Source organism: Harmonia axyridis, chromosome 6, assembly GCF_914767665.1.
Source record: "Harmonia axyridis chromosome 6, icHarAxyr1.1, whole genome shotgun sequence".
NCBI lineage: Eukaryota > Metazoa > Arthropoda > Insecta > Coleoptera > Coccinellidae > Harmonia > Harmonia axyridis.
Window position 1 is genome coordinate 959,974 of NC_059506.1, and position 18,224 is coordinate 978,197.

General features: G+C 33.7%; 3 protein-coding genes across 3 annotated transcripts in view; 2 read left to right on the forward strand and 1 right to left on the reverse strand.

The window, feature by feature from the left end:
• The window catches only part of LOC123682615 (protein bicaudal C), a 165,131-nt gene that overhangs the window by 131,422 nt on the left and 15,485 nt on the right, over positions 1-18,224 (forward strand). The window contains exon 6 of the mRNA XM_045621348.1: positions 15,274-15,667. Within this exon, the coding sequence (XP_045477304.1) occupies positions 15,274-15,667 (394 nt within the window). The remainder of the gene's footprint in view (positions 1-15,273; positions 15,668-18,224) is intronic.
• On the forward strand, positions 6,672-8,420 carry LOC123682616. The gene is made up of 2 exons (XM_045621349.1): positions 6,672-7,162; positions 8,237-8,420. The coding sequence occupies exons 1-2, from the start codon at positions 6,765-6,767 to the stop codon at positions 8,286-8,288; spliced, it is 450 nt and encodes a 149-aa protein (XP_045477305.1). The 5' UTR covers positions 6,672-6,764; the 3' UTR covers positions 8,289-8,420.
• On the reverse strand, positions 11,507-13,241 carry LOC123682617. The gene is made up of 2 exons (XM_045621350.1): positions 12,774-13,241; positions 11,507-11,601 (listed from the first exon to the last, which is right to left on the reverse strand). The coding sequence occupies exons 1-2, from the start codon at positions 13,115-13,117 to the stop codon at positions 11,598-11,600; spliced, it is 348 nt and encodes a 115-aa protein (XP_045477306.1). The 5' UTR covers positions 13,118-13,241; the 3' UTR covers positions 11,507-11,597.

Here is an 18,224-nt window from a genome sequence, read left to right on the forward strand (position 1 = left end):
AGATATGTAAATAATTATTACTTGTTTCTTGATTTGAATCTGATATGTTCCATTGAGTTCAAGATGAGTAAGTTGATTTTCTCATCGAAATGTATTGCATGTTGTTAATTAAACTAAAGGTACCTGAATGTAATACAGATCCTGTTAGTGATGGTGTAGTATACCCCTTGTTTATCAGTGGACAATGGGCTTTATGCTGCAAACCACCAAGCGTATTTTTTAGGTTAAGTTAATGTTCTATGTTCTTAATATGCACTCTACGAAGTTGTAAGAAGCTGAGTCTTTTGTATTAATAAATGAAGTAAGCAAAATCATAAGAGTTTCGCTATTTAATCCTAACAGATCCGACCCAAAGAAATTTGGATAAGGGTCAAAATCACCTGAAAATCAACTTTGACATTGTATGATATATCGTTGAATTCAGCGTTAAAAGTTATTTCGAAAAGTGTCATAAAATATGCAGGTCCGTATTGAAAAATAATGAGGTTGAGGGTGGCCCAGAGAGCACGAAACGTTGGATACGAAATCTGATTACGTCAAATTGAGAACAATTTACTGTCGAATAAAAAATTCCTGTAACATTTTCCGATAATATTTGAAATAAAGTGGGAAAAAAAGAAAAATCAAAATGACAGAATTTACTTTTCTTATGATATCTCAATACCCGGACCTGATGATTTCGATTTGTTTGAACTGCTTGATAATGCTTCTATGCATGCAACTTTTTCTCTATTTGACCGACCTTCTAACACTTATGGTTTAAAAGTTACCAATACAATCCCATTGAAAAAGTGGCCACCCTGTATACATAAAAAGAGATAACTGTAGATGGTACCGTTTATCGACGAAATATCGACAAGCTTAATAAAGCGCAAAAAATTCTATAAAATAAGGGTAAGCAGACATGCCGATGCGCAACCATAATATTTATAATTTAAATGCGGCACCTTTGAACATACCGATGCAAGACAGAAATATTTCTGACTAGATTACGGCACGCTTGAACATAGCCATATTTCTTGCCTTAAAGTTTTGTTGATCTTGTAAATATACTAGTGGAATGAATTAAAGGATCAAAATAAAATTATGCAGATTTCAGAAATATAATAATATACAGGGTGTGAAAAAAAATCTTTTATATGATAGATCAAAAAGTGTCGCATATTATGTTAATGAGATATCCCAAATTTCAATCTATTACCTTCAGAACTAACGGAGATACGGGGGGTGTACCATGATCCTGTTACACCCGGTATAGTACAGGTTGATTAACCGCGATAGCCTATTAGACGTTTATGGAAAACAAATCATAATTTTGTGCTGAAAATTTGCATATTGGGGTTTGAGACAATGATCTTGCTCTCTAAAATATTTCAATATCTCTACAACTTTTAGTTATACCGGAAACAAGTTACCAACATAGTAATTCATTATCAAATTAAAAGTGTTATCATTCTACAATCTATATCGTTTAAATAAATTATACGGAAACTTCACCAAAATTGGTGGGTGCAATAAAAAATCTATAATTTCGTTTTGAACTGAGCAGTTATTTGGTGGTTTTCTCTCTCAATCCATATGTATATTTGATACTAATACACGCTTTCGATTCTAGAGTTTTATACGTCAAGAGTCAAGTTTTGATATGAGAGAAAATAATATACTAAAGTGTATCTACAAATAAATCAAATTAGAAAAAGTTAACTTACCCTTTGAATCCATTATTATATCGAGTAATTTGGTTAAGGATTTACCATCGTTTGGGCAATGTGTCGGATCTGCTCCTTTGTACAAAAGATAGTCTATAATTTCGTAGTCCCTGTCGGAAAAATCTTCTTTCGTTCTTTTGATTACTAACTTGGTTAAACAATCATTCATAAATACTGAATTCTTCGATTTAGATTTAATATAATTGGTAACGTCATAAGTGGACCCACAATACATAACGAAGTCGTGATTAGTAATTTTAACTAATTTCGTCATTTTTCTGTACGTTATTCGAAACTCAAAATAAAAATTTCGGAGGTAGGAACAAGTAATACACAAACTTTTCAACTGAGGCTTCCGAATATGGAACAGCCTTATGTAGTCAAAATCTTAGAAATAGCACTCGTTAAATTGTCGTTAATATGTTCAAAAATAACTTTTATTTTGAGAGTGACAGTAATTAGGGTAGGTAATTTTCATTTTCTAAAGATGACAATATTGTTCGTTAAACCAGTGGCGGATCTATAGGCTGTTCAACTTTCGCAGCCTCTGAATTTTGATACCTTAGTTCACAATTATATCGACGGTTGCAGTGGCGTACCCAGACCTAAGCCTTGGGGGGGATAAAGAAAACAAAATTTCAAATTTTCGTTCTCTCGAAGAAGTTTTCCGAAGAAATTTGCTTACTCATAATAAGATTGTGATATATACTAGGGGAATAAATTAAAGGATCAAAATAAAATTCGAAATTTTTAGCGGTTTTTCAAATGGCTGTATTTTCGATAACAATGGTCGTATCTCAATTTGAAAATAAAATTTTTGAAGCATGAAGTTTATAGTTTAGAGATCTCATGCTGAAAAAGTTTTCAAGTAACGTGTACCGCTCAATCCTAATGAATACAGTATCTAAAATTTCTGCGAAATTTTTTTAGTTTTTATTTTTGGCCTACAGACTTGTAATTTTTTTTTTCTTAACTTAACCACTATATGGATGAGATAACTTGTTCATTCAGCTTCAATATCCCTTTTTCAAAATTTCGATTCGAGCACTTCTCGCTTAAATATCGAACTTTGAATTGAAAATGACCTTTTTATCTTTAAAAAAAAGTTTAAGAATCCTTGATTTCAATTCAACTCGTAATTTCCTCTGAATAATTAAATAAATAATAGAAATTAGAGCAGAAAGTAGTTCTGCTCTAGTTTTTTATGTGCAGTTTTTTGTATTGAGCGTGATTAAACATTTGTTTTATTATATTATGTGTCCAAACATTGAGACATTTAAAGAGTTTTTGAATTCTTTCAAATATAATCATAAGGTATTTACTTTCAAGAAATGAAAATATGATTTTTTTATAATTATTGAAATTTAATTATTATTACAATTATTGACGGTCAATTATGTTACAAATCCAGTGGCGGATCAATCGGTACGCTTAGTACGCTCATAGTATAAGGAATGAATTATCGTATTATTTCTGCGCCATCTATAGCTCACGATTCAGCGCCATCTGTTATCGAGTTTCTTCTCCACTTTGGGTAGTCAATAGTGTTCGATATATCGTCGGCTAGGAGTATAAATCTGCTATGTCCATAATGAACAATTTCACAGGAGACCAAAAAAACCGTACAGTACAGTGTTATAATAATAATAAGAGAGTTTATTCATGAAAATACATTCAATAGAGTTTATTGAATGTATTTTCATGAATAAACTCCCTTATTATTATTATTATAATACCGCACAGTAGTACGGTTTTTTTGGTCTCCTGTGAAATTGTTCATTATGGACATAGCAGATTTACACTCTTAGCCGATGATATGCAACCCGTAACACGACAAATCCAACTACAGTAGCGGCCCCTGGTGAACAGTTCCTTGCCGCCAAACGGCGGTTGGCTTACTATCCATTCCTTATACTATGCTTATACATAACTGACCATACTATAGAATATTGGTGAGAAATGACATTGCACATCCTGTATCTCTCTTATGCTTGGAAAACGAGGTATATGTTATAAGACAAAATTGATTCTCCCGGTGTCATCTACATGACTATATAGCTTTGTCCTCTATAAAATGAAACATCCTGTATATCGTTGATACCAACCGCCCCATTTTTTTTCAATTTCCGGCCATTCCCCAATAGACTGACTATATTTACTAAATGGCTTATTCATTTGTCCCATTCTTCTTGTGTATCTGTTAATTTGTTTTGTATATTGTTAGCGAATCGGTTCGGATTTTGATGGTAAATATCAATATTTCGTTTGTTTGACATTCTGAACTAGGATATCAAAATTAAACGTTACAAACGCTATCTGAGCGGCTATCAAAAACGAAAGCTCAAATAAAGTAGAAAACTAAGCATCAAAACTGACTAATTTTTTTGTTTCAAAATAATATAATGGGCTCAATGAAAGTCCTCAAACCACAGAAAATTTCGATAAACTACGTACTGAGCAAGATAATAGAACTGATGGTTTTCAGGAAATAAAAAACGAATCTATGTGCTTCTCCCTGTAAGAGAAAACACTATTGTTTACGAACGTAATTTTTTCATTCAAACTGACACGGAGGTCGTAAAAAATTTCGAGTACAGCGATGAAAAAATTACAAGATTAGAATTCGATAACTATACTGATAGGTATCAGGATTTGCCATTTCGGCCACAATTTTTTTTTGAGAATGTGTCTCCGAGAAGATTTCTTGATTGAAAGTGATATACTTGAGAAAGATTCTGGATTATCATGCTGCAATAATAGTTATTTATGCAACAAGTGCAAAAAGTGAATGTTTATTGAACTCGACGTGAAATTGTCCGACGAGGCCGTTAGGCCGAGTTGGACAACACGTCGACTGCAATAAACAATTTTTGCACGAGTTGCATACAACATTTTTTCTACGTCCATGCAAAAAGCAAAAAATTATTTATTGAGGTGCGGCACTAGGTGTAGGAAAATGAAAAGCGCAACTTGAATACTTTATTATTAATATCGATTTGCATTGAAACAGGAACTAATACGTTACGAACAATTTAACTCACTCTTTATTTTTACCCTCAATGTTGAAAGTGAATGAACAATTGGTGCCATTTTCAATATGAATATTTCGTAGTGAAATACTTTTCAAATCCACTTCTTGATTTGTTACTGCTGTAAACGTACTAGTACTTGGTAACTGTACCGGGTTTTTCACCATAATTTGACCCCCCCTTTAACTTTGTTACCAGAAGAGGTACAAAAAAATGTTTTTTACAAAAGTTTTACGAAATCGACTAGTGTTTTTTAAAATGATTTCACAAAACGAAATATATACAGAGTGGGCAACATATTGACAGCAACTTCATTTTTTCAAATGGAACACCATGTATATTTTTCTATATTTGACTAGCTCTTTTTCCCCTGATTTCGAATATATAACATATGTTTGGTCTGTCTCTCTCATTCTGAGTACCACAGAGTTTCAAATTTTAAGAACCACCTGGCAAAAGTAATCAATGTGGAAGGCTGCGATAACTCAAAATGCCCTTTTTTGAGTTATCTCGTTGGCAACGATATGACATGCGTTTTTCACTATAAATTGGAATTGGGTCATTTGGATGCAACTCCATATATTCTCTCCTTGTAGATTTCTTATTTTTATTGGTCTCTATCTCTACATAAAGCGAACATATTTCAAATTTTTCCGCTTCTGTGTAGTGTATATTCGGTGAATAGTTTTATTCAATGACAAACGTATGTTATATATAATTGCCAACGAGATAACTCAAAAAAGGGCATTCTGAATATCGCAGCCTTCTAATTGAAATTACTTAGCTTGCCAGGTGGTTCTTAAACTTTGAAACTCTGTGGTACTCAGAATAAGAGAGATAGGACAAACATATGTATATATGTAAGGAGACTGTTGTATGTTATCAAGTTACATTGTATGTCAAAGTGACAGAAATAATTAAAACTGAATTTTGTATTAGAGAGAATTTGAATGTTGAATTGATTGAATAATTAACTTCGAATGTTGTTTCTTTTATTTCAGGTATGTGTTATAATTAATTAAATTGTGTTACTACCTGTTGTATTTTCCATGATAAAAAAATAAACTTTTATTTCAGAGAAACACTTCAATTGATTATTCAGTGACAGTTGTATTTTTTGGGATATAACATTATATATATTTCGTTTTGTGAAATCATTTTAAAAAACACTAGTTGATTTCATGAAACTTTTGTAGAAAACATTTTTTTGTACCTCCTCTAGTAACAAAGTCAAAGGGGGGTCAAATTATGGTGAAAAACCCGGTACATCGTTATTTCCTTCAGGCTGAAATATTTGTTTGTCATGATGACAGCACGTTGAAGTAGAATGACAGATGAGTGCAACTTTATTGCACTAGTGCAGTAAAGAACTTCTTTTTCCACTAAATATAGTTCAATAAAGTTTTGCTTTTTGCATGAATGTAGAAAATGGAATTTTTAGACATGATAATTAGAAAAAAAGTTTAATTGGTTAGTTTGCCGGCATGTCATATTATATTTCTTTTTATTTTTCAATAATTTTTCATATTTGTTTTTTTGTAGAATGAAATATTGATTTATATTTCGTACCTATTTAATCTTGTGAAGTTTTTGTGATTTGTGTTAATTTCGGTTCATTTCTTATATTTGAATTGATGTATCTTATATTTTATCAATTGAATTTATGTTTGTTCTATAACTGAATTTAAATTGAAACAATATTTCGAAAGAAATTGTGAGTAGTAAAGGGGGACCCCGTAAAGTTTCAAGCGAAGGGTCCCAAAAATCGTCAATCCGCTACTTGTCAAAATTTCGAGGATTTTTCGAAAAATATGGCAACATGGCAACCTTGTTCAATTGGTCAAAGCCCAATTGGGATTTCAAGGTATTTTCAAAACAGGTAGTGGTACAACTAGGTAGTGTTTCGTGAATTATCGCATTGTCGCAGAAGAAGTGTCGTAGAAAGCATCCACCTGCTTTGGTAACAAGTCAAGACGCGTTGTTCATCTTTCACCAATAGTTCCACTTTCATTCCGTCTCGTGAAAGATGACTACATCCGGTAGAGCAAATAACCATCTCTTGATGAGGAGAATGTTAAATAATAATACGCAAGTGAAAACGGATCACCACGGTTTTTGGTTTTCCGAGCTGGCGTTCATCTTCGACAACGGCAACCCTTTCACGGGTAAGCTCCACCTGCGTTACCAAGAGAGGAAACCCTTACCGGTGGGTCCCCTTGGTATCACCATTTTGACGGACGACCAACCGGCTAATTTCTTCCTGAACAAAACCGATTTCCAGATCAAGGGTGTGTCCTTTGCACGTGCAGAGTCGGTGAGTCTCAATTACAAAAGATGTGGCCGGCCCGATCAGGATGTAACTATTATTTTCCCCTGTTACAAATCGAAGAACTTTTTTTTGGACGCTTTGACTGGTAGAATCAGGTGAGTAGTAACTTATTCTCTCAAAAACACCGCTCAATTCGATCTTACCGGGACTTAAAAATATTTTTTTTTAATTATTTAATGAATTACTGAAAAAATATATAAAAACTGAGCAAACTTGTCAATTTCGAAATTTTCAACCCTCATTCAATTGTTTCTGAGAAAATAAGATATTGTTTTCATTTAAAAAAAAAAAAAGTATTAACTCATCCACACAAACGTAGAATTTCATGATAATGTCAAAATTCTAACAAGTTTTTAGGTGTTCTCATAAAGCAAACGATAAAATATGTATCACTAATATTTTACAGTGATTTGAAGATAATAAATTGATTTTATATAAAAAAAAATGTAATAATTCCAATACATTTAAAGTCTTCTTGAATCAAAATTGATTAGATTTTTAATTCACACTCGCACTTGCAGAGTAATATTAAAAGTTGTTTAAGATCTTGTAACCAATTATTCGGTGTTATTTAAAGCGTTTCTTTATTTTTTTTATCATAAATTTATTTTTTAATGCTTTCTTTCCTGTTGTAATGTTCGAAATAAGAAGTGCTGATTTGCAATAATTGCAAAATATAATCTGGAAAAATTAGAAATCGGCGTTACTTATTTGTGCGAACCTTAATTCCTTACACTACATTTTTTACGAGTTTTTTTAGAGCAGATTTATTTTAATTCTGCGCTTGATCGATTCTTTCAATTTATGAGGGAAACCTTCTTATGGCAGTTCAGAGTAAACTCATTTTTTTTTCAAAAAAGATATATACCTATGGTTTTTGTTTCAAGCACTATGAAAATTGAAAGGTTATTCAATCGCATCTGAATTATTTCAATAATGAATTTGATATTATACATTTTTATGAAATACTCATAATGGATTATACTTTTTCATTTAATTTCAAAAAATTTTTAATTCATCATTGAAATAATTAATACGAATGAAAAACTATTCAATTTTCCAAGTGATATAAAACAAAAACGAATCAAGTTGCTCGGTTTGAATTACCTAGATTATTATTTTTTTTTTAATTTTTCATAGTTTTTGATTGATTTGTATTTTATTTTCAGTCCTAAAAATCCGAATGAAGAACCATCCACAACAGACGAAGTATTTGTTTGAATACATGTTTTTGTTATGTTAATCCTATATTTATATAATTTTTCCTATTATTCTTTATGTGCTTAGTTAAATAATTAATTATAATATAATTATAAGTTATGATTTGATTCCGTTTATATTCAATAAAAAGTGTCTTTCGTGTTTAACCAATTATTTGTAAACAAATTATCCCTTGTCTATCCTTGTCAAAAAACTCTTCGTATAAACCAAAAAAAAAGGGAGATAAATCTCAAGTTCTTATTGTAATTATGATCTACTAACCTAATGCAACGGTAAGATTAATTTACGAAAATTCTATGATATGTAGAAACACTGGGAATTTAATCATCTTTTTTGAATGAAAAGAAATATCGGATCACTACCAAATTTCAATTATACAGGATGTTACGCTATGCTCTTCGCTTAACCGCTGAAATTTTCGAATTTTTTTCGACACAGTATCGTTAGGCTTCATTAAATCTGCATAACAGAATCCGATAATAATGTTTGAATAAGAATTTCTCGAATTTTTGGTTTTTACTGTCCCAAAACTGAAACTTCAAAAGGGGTTTAACTTAGTATTCCTCGAACAATTCCAAAAATTTATTATTGTAAAGGATAGCACCAAAAATGAAATTGGTACCTAAGTTTCTTGACTTGAATTTATTACTCGTCTTATTTGTTCTTTCTTCTTCAAGAAAACCTTGAAGTGAAACTCGAAATTGGTACCTACCTGTAGATGAATTCTCGGAAGTAAAATTATGGTTGTGTTATAACAATGAGAAGTTATACCCAAACTGACATTATGTCTTTACTTACGACTTGAGATTTGAAAAAAAAAATTATTCTCGGTACATTTTCATACCTGAATAATTTTTCAGTTGAAACTGAAATATTTCTTATTGTTGTTACGATTTTGGAATATGTATGAACCTAATAATCCTGCTAGATTAGAGAGATTTTTATAATATTCATAAACTGTCTTCAATACCGTAGTTTTGTAACTATGTGTACCTTTTCATCACTTGAAATATTCGTTGTCCCTTTTCAAAGGTATTTCTTGAAACTGAAATATATAAAAGAATTAACAGTACTCCTTGTTTTCATAATTCTATGATTTGTAGATGAATATGCCATTTCACAATAGACGTGTCATCCCTAACTTAATGATTCAATTAGCCAGTCATCAACTAATGGACCGAAATTACTTTCGTTCAACAGCCTTATAATAATGGAATCATTGAATTTAATCCATCATCAACAAATGCTGGTTTAATGAACAGCTTCTTGGAACTGAGTGATATCAAAATAAAGACACCAGGTTCTCTTTAAAATTATTTTCTATTGAATTCCACAGTTGATGAATTGATTTATTACTCTTGAGGAGTCACTTTGCGCCTTTTTGGTCTATTGAGCCTAAAGCCCAAGTAGATTGTCTATAAAGTTCAGAACATAAACATAGGTCCGGTTCTTCTCTATTCATATTATACAGGATGATTTATTAGCTTATTACTTAGTAATATTTTAGAAATTTTATTCGGAATTCAGAAAAAATTACCCCGTATTACTAAAGTATCTTGTCTTCGATAAGGAAATCAGTGGCGTCCATCTAAAACAGTTATTCTTGAAGCGTGAAGAACAAATGAGGGCTACAAGTTGTTATTGGGGGCCATGAACATTTTTCTGGTTTCGACTGAAAAACCAAAATGTCAGTTTGACTTGACTCATCAAACTGCGCGAAACTAGGCAATCACACTATAACACCCTTAAAATTGTTATTATCCAATTTTATTGTGTTATTCCAAAATATTCAACGCATTCAAATAATAGGTACCTAAATTTGCATAATTATCAAAAATGTTATTCGCCTTTTATAGCACTTTCTTGGTTTTTACTATCACCCTTTTTATATAAAACCCTTAAAATTGTTATTATCCAATTTTATTGTGTTATTCCAAAATATTCAACGCTTTCAAATAATAGGTACCTAAATTTGTATAATTATCAAAAATGTTATTCGCCTTTTATAGCACTTTCTTGGTTTTTACGATTACCCTTTTTATACTTTTTCATATAAAACCCTTAAAATTGTTATTATCCAATTTTATTGTGTTATTCCAAAATATTCAACGCTTTCAAATAATAGGTACCTAAATTTGCATAATTATAAAAAATGTTATTCGCCTTTTATAGCACTTTCTTGGTTTTTACGTTCACCCATTTATAGCTGAATTAACATAAAAATACTTTGTTTATCATTCGTAAAAGTGTCTGAAGAAGCAGTCTAAATTAGTAAGGAACTACGCTGTTCAATAATGTAATTTGCAAACTGCTAATATCCACTTGTATTAATTCCAAAATATTCAATGCTTTCAATAATACCTGCAATTTGCATAATGAACAGAAATGTTTTCGTCTCTACCAAATTTAATTTTACAGCCCTTTCTTAGTTTTTCCAAGCAAGTCTTAAACTAAAAAAAAAAGGATTGTATATTGGGGGGTCCACCGAAACCAGTAAAGCTTTGAAAGGGGCTCAGGAAAAAAAAAGTTTTGAAATCAATTATCTAAAAGCCGAACAACAATCAGTTGCAATATTCTGGTGAGAATTTGTGTCATGTAATATACGAATACTTATCTGAAAAGAAGCTCGGAGAAAATGATATATGAACAAAGAGAAGAGAGACAAATTATATGCATATATAATTGGAATTTGGACCGCGTCAAAAAATATAGATATATGTAGGTACTTTGATGAGATATTCTGAAATAATTTACATTTTAATACATTTGTGGAAATTACTCGTTTTATTTTTTTGAGTATAATTTCATTTACATTGAAAGTTATTTTGTAATTAGTAGCATTTCATCTGTTTATTGATTTAATTTTGTATTTTATCTATTTAACGAATGTTCTGTCGGTTATTGGATATTAGGTGTTGGTATTGGGGAAAATAATAGAAAATTATGTACAGATTTTATTTTATAGGAATAAATTAAAATGTTGAGTTTTTAATTGACATTACGAGTAAAGTGAATTTGAGGATATTTTATTCACGAAAAATAAGATATTGTAAAAATATATTATATAAAACATAAACCTAAAGAAATAAATACTATGACAATTTCAATAACCGAAGAATAATATTTAATCAATAAATGATACAATGATATGATTTCAACTCATTTTTACATATGAATACAAAACCAAGGTGAAATAATAACTTTTAATCGAACAAGTCCAAAAAAAACTTCTATCTAAAACATTAAATATATATATTTATACAAAATTGGCATCTCGAACATTTGAAGAACCTCCATATTCCACTCGATTCAACTGCAAAAAAAAAAACATTAAATTAAAATGATGCATGAAAACACAAGGCAATAAATTTATCAGTATCCACATAACGTACGTATTTTCTTAATTGTCAGTAAATATATGAGACGAAAATTAATTCCATCACTTCTTTGCTAACAAAAGAACGGATAAATCGGCTATCAATCAAAAAAGATTTCTTCCTGATTAAATAATCTCTGGTGTAATGAATGGATAGATGAAAATTCCGTGTTAGTGCATATATTCTAAAACAAGTTGCAGAATGGGCTCCTATTCCAACACGAATGCATGAGTGTTGGAATTGCTTTCTCCAACGAGTATTAGACGATATTATCTCTATTTAAATTTAAGTCGAGTTTTGTGAAATATTGTCAAAATTCAATGGAACATTTTTGTATTATATCTTGGTAGTTGGTGTGACTGTTACGAAAATTGACACATTAAGGAATTTGAATCGTAGGTTTCGAATTCTGAAATAATTTATAATTACGCATTGAATTTGTGAATTAAGAGAAATTCTGAATAAAGACGCAAATCATTTCAATAAATACAATAGTATATTCTAAAACAAGTTGCAGAATGGACTCCTATTCCAACACTCATTTCGCATTCGTGTTGGAATTGCCTTCTGCAACGAGTAATAGACGATATTTTCTCTATTTCAGTCAAGCTTTGTGAAATATTGTCGAAATTCAATGAAAAATTCATATTATACATCCTAGTGACATTTGTATTGTGTTTTGGCAGTTGGTGTGACTTTACGAAAATTGACAGATTATGGAATTTCAATTTGAATCGTGAGTTTCGAATTCGGAAATAATTTATAATTAAGCATTAAATTCGTGAAATATGTGCGACAAAATCGATTTAACACCACCAGAATTGAGAGAAATTGTGAATAATGTGCAAATCATTTCAATAAATCCAAATTATATTATATTGACAATTGACTTGTTCTAATATTTGATAGGTTTGGAAGTCGATGTTGACAACCACAAAACAAAAAATTTAACTGAAGACAATGTTGTTATGAGTTCATTACAGCACTGTTTTTAGTACTGTAATGAACTCATTACGATACTGAAATAGAGAAAAGATCACTAGTTGATTGGATAATCTCTGATGTATTGAATGAATAGATGAAAATTCCGTATATTGTGTTTTCTCACCTGTACTTGACCAATTCGTAGAATAAATTTTTCGCAGCAATGGAAGGAAATACGAATCGGACCTCTTGCTTAGTTTCACTCGTTTCCGGGCCTATTCTATGTTGCATGACTACAGTATCTAGCAACTCCTCCGAGTACCTTTCCACCCTCAATTTCCATCTGGGAAAAAACAGATCCGCCGGTAAACTTGGAGCGATAACAGTGATACCGAGTGGCCCAACTGGCACGGGCCTTTTCACTTCGTGACGCACATATACGTTCGCTATACAGTTGACCACTCCATCGACGGACACTCCGACACCGAAGAACCAATTTTTTTCCCTGTGACGTGGAACGCAAGGCATCTTGTCGGTTTTGTGTCGACTCTTCTATAATATTGACTGAACAGTATTGGTGGATTTACGCACCAGTCCTAAGAACTAAGACTAAACCTAAGAACTTAGAACTAAGAATGGAACGCTAAGAAATCAATGAGGGCGTTTATGCACGTTTCCTAAGAACTAACACTAGCAGGCCAACTGTTAACTAAGAACTAAGGGCTCAGGTAAAATATAGAAGTGCGCGTGCGCCGCATAGAATTTCAATATCAACAAGTACCAGTTTCTATTATTTTATGTTCTTTATTCGTGTTTATCGATGAAAAGTATCAGGTGTATTTGAAAAAATTAAATTTTATTTTTTTACAATAAATATCAATATCAAAAATCAAAGTATAGAACAAATAGAAAGTAATTCGAGCACGTGCGCATGCCTTAACTAAGAACTAACAAGAGAGTGCATAAACGCCACTGAATTCTTAGGTTTAGTTCTTAGTTCATAGTTTTTAGTCCTTAGTTCTTAGGTACGGTGCATAAATCCATATGTACTGCGTTTGGTATATGTCACACCGTTCGCACCATTCCCACCGTAAGCTCCCTAATGTCCGCCACTCACGAAGCGTTTTTTCGAGCGTTTGATAGCAAGCGTTCAAGAGATTCCAGTCGGGCAGTCAAGTTCATTCTCTGATTTACAGTCGTGCGGCCGTGTCTCGAGCTGCCCGACTGTAAAATTATCAGAACGCTTGAACATGGGCGCATCGTGAGTGGCCGCCTTAAGCGTTCGGCAAATCACACCTTTCGCACTGTCTGCACTTTTCTGCGTTCGGTAAATGTCAACCGAATGCACCGGTGCTTAACCTTTCGCACCGCTTAGGTAGACGGAGAAAAGGGTGCGAACTGTGGACCATAGATTACAATAATATTGACATAAAAATGAAGAAAAGAAGTACGCCAAATTCTGTGGGATAGGAATTTTTTATTTGAAAAGGTTATATTGAACACAAATAAGTTTTTTATTCAGGACAATACAAATGAAAATTGGAGGCTTCAAAATAAGAAATGAATTTATTTTTATAGTGGAGACTAAACCGGGCATTACAAATATTACAATTGATGCCTTTTTTGATTATATTAATTTTCTCTTGAAATCCGGTAGATCGTATTAAGCTTTGTACCTAAAAATTTGAAATTAAGGATTGGTTTGAAAATAGGTACATGCTTTGGTTGTCTTTGAACATCATGCACGAATCTGAGAATTTTGGAAATACAATATTCATGATTTATAAGCTTATTATGCAAAATCTCTTTATATATTTAGAATTTTTTCTTATGTTTGTATATGTTAAAGGAAGCAAATTCAATATTCATGAATTATAAGCTTATTATGCAAAATCTCTTTATATATTTACAGTTTTTTCTTATGTTTGTATATGTTAAAGGCATTTATGAAACAAATATTATCATTAAAAATAAAGGTTTATTTTACGAAGTACATAATTGTATCTCAGCGAAGAAATCTTTCATCCATGTTCAAAGAATAGATTATAAAATTCCTTTTACTCTCTTCTAATTGGTTCCCTGATTGATGATACATATTTTCGATGTCTACAAAATTTCCAACTTTTTCAATAAGTGGTTCATCAACAATATCCTCAGGATCATCTCCTTTCAACTCTTTCAAGATGTACACATGTATGTAGAATACATCCTGATACCACGAGGAGACAAATTAGATCTAGTCTCCAATAATTTCAATCGACGAAATTGCTTTTTTTCTTTTCACAAAACACATTCAAAAATGCTTCGATATCAGCTCCGTTAGCTCCGTCATCGTTCGGCAAATCAAGAACGCACCTTTTGCTCCGTGGTCACGTGACCTATCAACCGTTTACACCTTACACACTCCGCACCGGTGGGCATGTACCGAACGCAGTATTAGTTCTTAGGTACGGTGCATAAATCCACCATATGGTCGGTTCTTCAAGTGAGCCATTCCACATTGTGGAAAAAACACCGACGCACAATTGAACGAATTAAATTCGCTAAATGAGAAACCGTAACTTTTTTTGCTTTGTACTCGATTTTCTCGAAAACGTTACATTCCATAAAAAAAATTGAAGAGGCCTTATTTAATCCAAAACTAATTGGAAGGGCTACAGTATTGAACTATCATAAATTTTCAGAGTCAAACTCCCGTCCAGATGTCAATGGAAATCTCACCGCATCACCATCAGACGGTTCTGGGAAAGAACCATTCCAACCTGAAGGCGATAATGCAATTCACCAACTGTCAGATCATGTTTCCGGACGCGCACGATCCGAACATCCCCAGTTTGAAGAAGAGCAACGTGAGCATATCGGGAAACATCCATCAGGTGTACCAGGCCAGGCAGCTGTTGATGGGAAGTCTGCCGCTGTTGATCATCTTCGACCTGCCCGAGGACACGACCAACCTGAGGATCAAGCCGGAGCAGATCACGGAAATTCAGAATCAGTGCGAGGTCGTCATCAACATCAGAGGGAAGGCCAAGCAGACCACGAAGGCTTGCGTGATCAAAGGGATCGAAAAACACGTCTGTAAGTAGCAGTTATAAGGTGTGTGAATAAGTCTTTCCCGTTTTTTGTAAGAGATGGCGCCACCAATACTGTGCGAGTATTTAATGGTTACATATGTCATAATCAAAGCTTATTCATCTGTCAACAATTCCACACTTACACATTAGTTGAAATTTTTTCGCATCATAAATTTTTGAAATCGTGAAAATGTCGAAATTTGAGCCGAGTCGACGTCATTTGCGGGAAGTTTCACTTTATTGGTTCAATTTGAAGAAATCTGCTGCCGAGGCGCATCGGTTGCTTCAGGAAGCTTATGGAGAAGGTTGTGTCGATGATTCAAGTTTCGCGGATGGTTTTGACACTTCAAAAGTGGCGATTTCGACGTGGAAGACAAGGAGCGTTCCGGGCGGCCGCAAATCTTTGAAGATCAAGAATTGGCGACTTTGCTTGATGAAGATTCGTGTCAAACGCAAGAAGAACTTGCTGAAACATTGGGAGTTGACCGAACAACCATTTCCAAGCGTTTGAAAGCCATGGGAATGATCCAAAAGCAAGGAAATTGGGTGCCGTACGAACTGAAGCTGAGAGACGTCGAACGGCGTTTTTTCACTTGCGAACAGCTGCATCAACGACATAAAGGAAAGGGTTTTCTGCATCGTATCGTGACTGGCGATGAAAAGTGGATCCGTTACGATAATCCGAAGCGAAGAAAATCATGGGGACTACCCGGCCATGCATCATCATCGACGGCCAAGCCAAATATTCATGGCGCCAAGCTCATGCTCTGTATATGGTGGGACCAGCTAGGTGTGGTTTACTATGAGCTTCTGAAACCGAATGAAAGGATCACAGGCGAGGTCTATCGACGACAATTGATGCGTTTGAGCCGCGCACTGCGAGAAAAACGGCCAGAATACTCCGAAAGGCACGACAAAGTTATTTTGCAACTTGACAATGCTCGCCCACATGTTGCACAGCCGGTGAAAACATACTTAGAAACGCTCAAATGGGAAGTCCTACCCCACCCGCCGTATAGTCCAGACATTGCTCCGTCTGATTACCATCTCTTCAGATCGATGACGCATGGCCTGGCTGACCAGCACTTCCATTCCTACGAGGAAGTCAAAAAATGGGTGGATGACTGGATAGAGGCCAAACCGGTCGAATTTTTTCGCAACGGGATTCGTATGTTGCCAGAAAGATGGGGAAAAGTTGTAGCTAGCGATGGCCAATACTTTCAATAATTCATTTGTAACCATTTTTTCACAATAAAGGCTCAAAATTTGAAAAAAAAAACGGGAAAGACTTATTCACACACCTTATATCAATTCAGAATACCTCGTTACCAATTTATCTAAAGACTTTAGAGGAAACACTACCACGTGACATTCCCGTGATCTGTGAATATTTTCTCAGAGAGATAGAGACAAAAATGATGTGCGATTTTGTTGACATATATTTTTATTGCGATGGCACTCAGGTTCATCTCTCTTTCCTCCCCTTTGCCATTCTATAGCTGTCGGACGGTTAAATGAACATAAGGAACAGTAACAACTGCCATTCAAGAACGTTACTTGAGAGTTTCTTCGTTGAGACAACGGTTTGCAACCGCTCGCCTCCTTCAAAATCAGCTTGAACAAACTCATGGGGTGCAAATTAGCACTCAGACAATAAGAAATCGCCTCAGAGAATATGATTTAAGGCCTCGCTGTCGCGGCAAAAGGCCCAGCTCTTACCCCAGCCCATCGAAGGGCGCGTTTGGATTTTGCGAGAGAGCATATCCATTGGGAAGAGGCTGATTGGGAAAGAGTTCTCTTCACAGATGAGTCTAGATTCTACCTCTACCATTGTGATCGACGTTCCCTTGTATACAGACATCCACATGAAAGATATGCTCAGTGCAATTTCCTGAATACTACTGGTTTCGGGGGAGGATCGATTATGGTATGGGGTGGAATATCTTTGACTGCTCGCACATACCTAGTGGTCGTTGATAATGGTGCTATGAATGCTGATAGGTATATAAGGAACATTTTTGAAGAGCATGTAGTGCCATTTGCCCCATACATTGGTGAAAATTTCATTTTTATGGACGATAAGGCCAGACCCCATCGTGCGCACATCGTTCAGGAGTACCTTGAAGAGGTTGAAGTCTCTCGAATGGAATGGCCAGCAAGAAGTCCAGATCTCAATCCGATTGAGCAGGTTTGGGACAACCTCAATAGAAGGCTGAGAAGTTCAGAAAATCATCCAGCTACTCTTAATGACTTAGGAATCCAACTCAGAGAAATCTGGAAAGGATTACATCAGAACATTTTAAGATCACTCATTTTGAGTATGAACCGTCGTTGCCGAGCTGTAATTAAAGCAAGGGGTGGAAATACCAAGTATTAAATCACTTATCAGCATTCCAGTATTTTGAAAATTGTTTATTTCTCTTCTTTCACATAAGATTCGGTGAAATCCTGAATTTTTCTTCTATTTAATGTGTCTTGTTTCGTTCAAAACCTTCCCGAGAGAACATAAAAAATTAGTTATGTTCAAGTCAATGTAGAGTTAACTTTCATTAAAATTGAGA

Excerpts from the sequence above, each read along its gene's own strand:
- LOC123682616 (XM_045621349.1), top strand. The coding sequence starts at position 6,765 with ATGACTACATCCGGTAGAGCAAATAACCATCTCTTGATGAGGAGAATG. Across the intron at positions 7,163-8,236 it reads GCTTTGACTGGTAGAATCAG|TCCTAAAAATCCGAATGAAG; the intron begins GTGAGTAGTAAC and ends TTTTATTTTCAG.
- LOC123682617 (XM_045621350.1), bottom strand. The coding sequence starts at position 13,117 with ATGCCTTGCGTTCCACGTCACAGGGAAAAAAATTGGTTCTTCGGTGTC.